Source organism: Salmo trutta, chromosome 25 (assembly GCF_901001165.1).
Source record: "Salmo trutta chromosome 25, fSalTru1.1, whole genome shotgun sequence".
Lineage (NCBI taxonomy): Eukaryota > Metazoa > Chordata > Actinopteri > Salmoniformes > Salmonidae > Salmo > Salmo trutta.
This window is the reverse complement of record NC_042981.1, coordinates 24,061,289-24,069,211: the sequence shown is the minus strand read 5'-3', so window position 1 is coordinate 24,069,211 and position 7,923 is coordinate 24,061,289. Positions and strand designations below refer to the sequence as shown.

The 7,923-nt window shown below is 40.8% G+C and overlaps 1 protein-coding gene across 2 annotated transcripts; it reads right to left on the bottom strand.

Moving 5' to 3' along the window:
• Positions 1-2,811: 2,811 nt before the first annotated feature.
• On the bottom strand, positions 2,812-7,586 carry LOC115162212 (cell division cycle-associated protein 4). Of its 2 annotated transcripts, XM_029713297.1 has the most exons (3): positions 7,312-7,586; positions 4,291-4,427; positions 2,812-3,982 (listed from the first exon to the last, which is right to left on the bottom strand). In XM_029713297.1, exon 3 carries the CDS (start codon positions 3,971-3,973, stop codon positions 3,047-3,049), a length of 927 nt encoding a protein of 308 aa, XP_029569157.1. In that variant the 5' UTR covers positions 3,974-3,982; positions 4,291-4,427; positions 7,312-7,586; the 3' UTR covers positions 2,812-3,046. The 2 variants fall into 2 exon arrangements, with proteins under 2 accessions (XP_029569157.1, XP_029569158.1); XM_029713298.1 differs by lacking the exon at positions 4,291-4,427 and having other exon boundaries at positions 7,312-7,585.
• Between the last annotated feature and the right edge of the window lie 337 nt (positions 7,587-7,923).

Below are 7,923 nucleotides of genomic sequence, written 5' to 3'. Positions count from 1 at the left end.
TTGTTCTGCCCCTTGTCATTGTAAGAATTTGTTCTTAACTGACTTGCCTAGTTAAAAAAATATTTACAAACGGTCCTTAAATAAAAGGATACATTTCATATTTTTTTATTTATTTATACTAAGATTAATTTGATCAAATTAATTAAAATAAAAAAATGACAAGCTTTGCACCTTTTATTATAAAAAATATTTACAAAGGTCCTAAAATGTTTTCTTAATATAAAAATGCATATACTTTACAATTGTTAAGGTCTTTGAAATTCTAGCTGCTGTTTGAAGCAGTGACATCATTCAGAGGAGTGTTGTGGTAGTAATGACCAGAGTAATACTGTCAGATTTTACTGGTACGGTTTGCCTGAGTAATCTTTTCATCATGATAAGGAGACATAATGAAGAGAAATCTTTAGAGAAAGAGCTGCTTGTAAAAATAAATGTAAAAAATTATAGTTGAATTCTGTACAAAATATATTTTCGCAAATGAAATGCATAGTGAATAGGGGCAGTATTGAATTGTAATTAAGCAATAAGGCCAAAGGGGGTGTGGTATATGCCCAATATATACCACGGCTAAGGTGTGCCTGGATGCAGCCCTTAGCCATGGTATATTAGCCATATACCACAAACACCCGAGGTGTCTTATTTCTATTATAAATTGGTTACCAACGTAATTAGAGCAGTAAAAATGTTGTCATACCCGTGGTATATGGTCTGATATACCACAGCTTTCAGCCAATCAGCATTCAGGGCTCGAACCACCCGGTTTATAATATATCACATGGGTCTACACGGCTTAGTTTAAAGATCTACGTGGCATGTTTGTATCTGTATTTAATAAATAAAATAAATTAAAAGGAATAACTTAATGGGTCAACCAATAATTCTTAATTTGTAGTAATACAAATATCAGAAAATAAGGCTTCTTAATGCTGATATCAAGCAAGAGTTTCTCTAAATACTTTAACAAATCTTGTCTAGGTTGTAAGGGATGGATTCAAATCAAGTAGGAAAAAAAAAAAACTGTGCCCACCTTGAGACTTAAAACCAAACCATAGGAAGACATTGGGTGACTCTGGCTAGATTAAAATGTATCATATTAAAAATATGGGGGGAAATTATATTAAATCATACTTGTAAATTTCCCAAACTGTATATTGCAAAAAAATATATTTCTATATACATACATACAGTTGAAGTGGGAAGTTTACATATACTTTGGAATCATTAAAACTCGTTTTTCAACCACTCCGCAAATTTCTTGTTAACAAACTAGTTTTGGACGGTCGGTTAGGACATCTACTTTGTGCATGACACAAGTAATTTTTCCAACAATTGTTTACAGACAGATTATTTCACTTATAATTCACTGTATCACAATTCCAGTGGGTCAGAAGTTTACATAAACTAAGTTGACTGTGCCTTTAAACAGCTTGGAAGATTCAAGAAAATGATGTCATGGCTTTAGAAGCTTCTGATAGGCTAATTGACATCATTTGAGTCAATTGGAGGTGTACCTGTGGATGTATTTCAAGGCCTACCTTCAAACTCATTGCCTCTTTGCTTGACATCATGTGAAAAGAAATCAGCCAAAACCTCAGAAAATAATTGTAGATCTCCACAAGTCTAGTTCATCCTTGGGAGCAATTTCCAAATGCCTGAAGGTACCACGTTCATCTGTACAAACAATAGTACACAAGTATAAACACCATGGAACCACGCAGCCGTCATACCGCTCAGGAAGGAGACGCGTTCTGTCTCCTAGAGATGAACGTACTTTGGTGCAAAAAGTTAAAATCAATCCCAGAACAACAGCAAAGGACCTGGTGAAGATGCTGGAGGAAACAGGTACAAAAGTATCTATATCCACAGTAAAACAAGTCTTATATCGACATAACCTGAAAGGCCACTCAGCAAGGAAGAAGCCACTGCTCCAAAACCGCCATAAAAAAGCCAGACTATGGTTTGCAACTGCACATGGGGACAAAGATCGTACTTTTTGGAGAAATGTCCTCTGGTCTGATTAAACAAAAATAGAACTGTTTGGCCATAATGGCCATCGTTATGTTTGGAGGAACGGGATTTAACGGGATTTCAGCCATAAGAAGTTAAAGCTTGATTGCACATGGATTTTCCAAATGGACAATGACCTCAAGCATACTTCCAAAGTTGTGGCAAAATGGATTAAGGACAACACAGTCAAGGTATTGGAGTGGCCATCACAAAGCCCTGACCTCAATCCCATATAAAAATTGTGGGCAGAACTGAAAAAGCGTGTGCGAGCAAGCAGGCCTACAAACCTGACTCGGCTACACCAGCTGTGTCAGGAGGAATGGACCAAAATTCACCCAACTTATTGTGGGAAGCTTGTGGAAGGCTACCCGAAACGTTTGACCCAAGTTAAACAATTTAAAGGCAATGCTACCAAATACTAATTGAGTGTATGTAAACTTCTGACGCACTGAGAATGTGATGAAAGGTATAAAAGATTAAATAAATCACTCTCAGCTATATATTCTGACATTTCACATTATTAAAATAAAGTGGTGATCGTAACTGACCTAAGACAGGGAATTTTTACTAGAATTAAATGTCAGGAATTGTGAAAAACTGAATTTAAATGTATCTGGCTAAGGTGTATGTAAACTTCTGACTTCAACTCTACGTACATGTTTCACTAATATTTGTTTTCCTCTTTAGGAAAATATGCATCGCTTCAGATGTTTGGATGTTCGGGTCTATTTGTGTGTAGTGTAATGACATTGTTCTTCAGTCCATACATATAACAATAAATAAAAACAAAACTGGAAAAATAGATTGTATGACAAAAAGAAATATAGAAAAGTATGTAAAATAAGAAAAATCGTAATGGTATATGCTGTAATCTCTGCCCACTTAGAGATGCACAGCCGCATGTCGTAACACTGAATAAGTTCTTGATTTCATAAACCCTCAACATCTGAACGTATAATAACACCATATCCATGTACGCACAACGTGCACAGTCTGTAAAGAGTCTGCAAAGTAAGTATGCAAAGAAATGTGTTGTTTCTCAGGAGCCCACTATGATCTCCATGATGTGGTCCAGTTCATTGAGGTCTGATCGGCAGCTGGTGCTGGAACTGAGGGGTGAGGGCCCATGGGAGGACAGGCTCTCCAGGAGGTCATAGGGCCCCATCTTAGGAACACTCTGCATTCCTGTCAGCACTGTATCAAGGTCGTAGTAAGACGCATCCACGTCTGAAAACAGTTCCTCCAGAGCAGGGTCGGGGCTGGGCGCAGGGTTTTTGATCTCGAACGTGCCAAAGACCTGCTCTGCTGTCCTGGTGTCCTCCACCAGGCTGTCACACTCCCTCTCCTCCCCCTCTGAGCCAGACCCACACTCCTCACTGTCCTCCTCCTCCTCATCATCATCTTCACCTGTCTCCTCCTCTTCCCAGCAGGGGTCCATGCCAAAGGTGCCTGGCAGGTAGGAGGTTGGGGCTTGGGGGGAGACAGTGGACATAGTCATCCCCACCTCTGCCGCCGCCTCCTCCTCCTCCTCCACCACCACCTCCTCCGCAGGGCAGCCCTCTGACCCCACCACTGGGAAGGGCTTGGGGACCTGCTCCCCCTGGGCTGCCTCTGTCTGCCGACACAGCACCTCGGTGGCCACCAGGCGGTCTGCAGAGCACTGGGCAGCAGCGTTGGCAGCACTCAGGGCCTGGGTCATGATCTGCCAGGTGCCGTCCTGGGTCATCTCCTCCTGGATCTGCCTCACCGTGTTGGCAATCAGCACCGAACGGCACAGATTAGGCTCCACCAGCATGTGGCACAGCTGCAGTTTGATCAGGGACATGTCCAGCAGGGACTGCCGCTGCAGGCTGTAGGACGACAGCATCCTCACAGCTGCCGAACTCGACTGATTCACATCCTCTCCGCCTGCCACAGGTTCCTCCCTGGAGTCGGAAAACTTGCGCTTCGTGCCCTTCGGGAACATTTTGGCTCTCTGGGGTGAAGAGAAACGGAAAGAGTGTTATTGGTGACAAACCTATCACAAAAACGTCCCATTCTAACACAAACACACATGATATCATGAAATACTGTATTGTCTTGATGAATTTTAGTTATCAAAACTACATTCAAAAAATGTATGAATTTATCATTTTTGGTGTTATGTTTGAAGTGTGTGGCATAAGGACAAACTTTTCATTGGTAAGAGAATTTCATGAAGAAGAATCTCTACAGGCTAGCTAAATATTAATGTAATGTGCTACAGTATAAATAGCTTGTTGTTTTTCTGAGAGTTTGCTATACCTTTCCTGTTGAGAGGCACAGGCATTAGCATAGCAGCTTGGTCCCGGCTGCAGCGCTTCAGTACTTTTGTACAAGCAACAAGCAGCTTTTGTTCTGCACCCTTTCTGCCCATTTTAGGCCAGTCTGAAGCAAGGCTCCTGCTGGGCGGAACAACCACACTTTTAACAGACCCACTGAACCACCGAAAATACAGCATGTTACCAACCAACTACCATCACTGCGGTCAAAATCAGGACAGGTCAGGCTTTTCTCAACAACAAAAAACACAATCAGCTCATGTACGTACACTATCCCATCCCACTGCCACCTGTCGTCAAACATCTAAATATTGGCAAAAGTGAGAACTACCGGAGTGAAGTTAATAGGACACATACTGGGTGAGAAAAGTCAAAAGAATACCACACAGGTTTAAATTTGATATGATTGAGATATACACACCATGCTCCAAAAAATATAACTGCTAGAATGTCATTAAAGGGAAAGGAGGAACAGTGAAAATGAACCTTCCTGAAGCAGCATCTCTGTCTGAATGAGAAGATATCAGAAGACTTGCCTCAAAACAACAGGGGACGGCTGTTGACTCCAACGGACCAACAAGCAGGGAAGAGCAGAGTAGGGAGAGAACACAGGACAGGAGCCTGTGTGACGTCACACTACATTTTCCATCAGACTAAAACAAAGGAACTTCTGTCAGGGTGTGCATCTCCTCAGAGAGAGCAGTGGGTGGGGCAGTAATTGGAGTTACTACTCTGCTACATGGATCAACCATCTACGAAGGAGGAAATTATATCAAACAGGAGGCAAGTATGAAATAAAGTAACCTAATAAAGTAACATTTTGGTTCAAAACAGCAAACATTTGCACTTAATTGATTATTTTAACACTATACTAGCCTATGGCAAAAAAAGCACAGTTGATAATAGCAACTTAAGCAATGTTCCTAATAAGCAAATGTCTTATATCTATCTATTTTAGAGCTGCAGGGATACACTGTGGACATCACAGGTTCACAATCTATCAGTCTGCCAAGCGAAGAACATTGAGCTTTGGTCCTACCTGAGTAGACATCTCAGCACTGGAGCAACAAATAACATCACAAGTGACAATGTCGAATTTACTGTAGGTTTTCACCATTGGAAGTAATCAGAAGAGTGCTTTTGGGTGTGTTAATGAACCTAACTGGAATGCAGACTTTATGGCCGACCACTTAGCCTAACCATTGCTTTCACTAGAGGGTGGTTATGTGCTTCTAATGTCATTAGCCATCAATAAACCATGATGAAAAACAATCTGTCACATAATTGGACTGGTGCCCTTACTGAAATCTAAGATCATGTTAGCTGCAAGAACTGAAGACTGCAAATGGACCTGCGTCAGACCACAGATAAAATGCACAAACAGTCTGATACAATCCTCTGGGGTACAAGACAACTGTCAAATTCAGCAAATGTGGTGTTCTAAATAGCTAGAACCCAAATAATAATTCCAGATTTTTTAGTCCAATTCATGAGTAGCGTTGCCAGGTACCCTATTCAAAATACAAAATGTGAGGCAGACACATGAATGTAATTTCTCTGTTTCTCTTTTGTTACCTTAGTGGTAAGGGTAAAAAATAATGGAGAATTTCTAGCTAAGAATCATAATACTACACAAGTAACAACACAGGGTTCATGTTAATGCACCATTCCACCCCCAAACAATAGGTGTCTATCATGGGAGTAAAGCTGATTGGATATCTGAAAGCAAGGAAAAAAGGAAGTGCAATCATTTTAATGAGACAAAAACAAGTTACTGGTGCCAGGCAGGGGACTTTTTGCTCTTTATGACCACTGCAAACCTAAAAAGGCCTGTTCAATACAAATCTGTTAGGTTGTAATCCATTGACAAATAGGATCTAATAGGTTAATGTGGCTATAATAAAAACAAAACATAGGTCAAGCCAACATACACCCCTTCAAATTAGGCCAGCAGGTAGCCTAGTGGTTAGGGCCTTGGGCCAGTAACCGAAAGGTTGCTGGATTGAATCCCTGAACTGACAAAGTAAAAATCTGTCGTTATGCCCCTGAACAAGGCAGTTAACCCACTGTTCCCCAGTAGGCCATCATTGTAAATAAGAATTTGTTCTTTACTGACTTGCCTAGTTAAATAAAGGTTAAATGAAAAAATAATCTTTAAAGTTGAATCCCCGTTTTGATGAATCAAGGTTTTTTACTCCAAACAATTACTCTGTCAGTACCAAATGTAAGGAGGGAACCTCATTCATGTATGCTTGTACTCTGTGTTATGGCTCAGTTATATTACACCGTTCTAAACGTCAAAGAGCTGCAAGGCTTAATACATAAAATAGCATGAACACCCACAGCTGCACCAGAGATCCTCCTCCTCGTCTCTGGCTCCCCTCCCCCACAATACTGACGTTGACAGTATTTCCGCTGCCGCTTATGCTTATTTGAATGGAGAATTTAGCTGACTACGCAACAGTGCGAGTGTGTATCCTGCAATTCATAATAGGTTAATACAAAAATATGTACATCATGAAATTAGTTATTTATATTGCACTCACTGTAATAGCATATGTCCTTCTCTGGTAGCTGTACCGCATGCTTTGTCTAGCTCGAGCAACAGGGACGCTGGGGCGACAACGGAGATGAGGCCATTTTGAAATAACTAGCTACGTTACCTACTGTAGTTAGCCAATTCCCACTCTGCGATATAATTGTTGAACTATAAAATAACGGATATAATTGGGGTAGATTATTACAGCACTGTTTTAAAATGACGAGCTAACCTTTTCCAACTACATTTCTCCACTCTCCCTAACTGGCATGGATACTCCCGCATGAAAATTGTTTAGCTACCTAACTACCGTTAACTACGTTACCTAGCTAAATGTGTAGCTAGCGCCCCCCCCCTCACCTCACCAGACTAACATTTGACAAGAGTTTCGGAGATAAACATTTCAATAAATGCCCCATATCAAGCCTAACAAATAAATACAGTCGGTTAATTCATTTGGCGTACCTTTATTTTTACTTTATTCCGGTGTTGGTCATAGGATCCTCTGTAGAAAGCGGAGATCGGGCTGAGATGAGATCATTTATGCCACGGCTTCAAAACTAGCTACCTCGTCTTCACTGCTCCCTGCTTGCTACGGCCAGGGAGCAGGAGGGGTGAATGGGGCGGGTTCCATGCATCTTGATAGACAGGCTGTCATTGTCACTTGAACGAGAGCACCAGAACAAAAGGTACACTCAAAACGCAAGGAAATGGCACAGCAACAACAGCACATGTAAATCAAAGCTCGCGTGCGTTTTTCCCCCCAACTGCAGACTGTAATCAGTGCATAGCGAGGAAATTGTTATTTGAAAGCAAAATATTTTTGTTTTTAAATCAACAATAAATAAAATACACTTACGATGAGTTATACAGAATATAATGACATTGGAGCTTTTGACTTAATGTTTTTTTTTTTTCATTGTTCAAATTTGGCATACCAAGGATTTTTGTTATCCTCTCTTTTGACAAATTACTCTTCCAATCTTACTCTGAGTTTGTAGTTCGTGGGTGTGAAATTGGATGTGTCTGGCCAAAACAACACCGTTGTTACAACACCGTAACACGATCGGAAATGGA

Bases quoted from the DNA above. Each gene is read 5' to 3' on its own strand.
- LOC115162212 (XM_029713297.1), bottom strand. From the start codon at position 3,973: ATGTTCCCGAAGGGCACGAAGCGCAAGTTTTCCGACTCCAGGGAGGAA.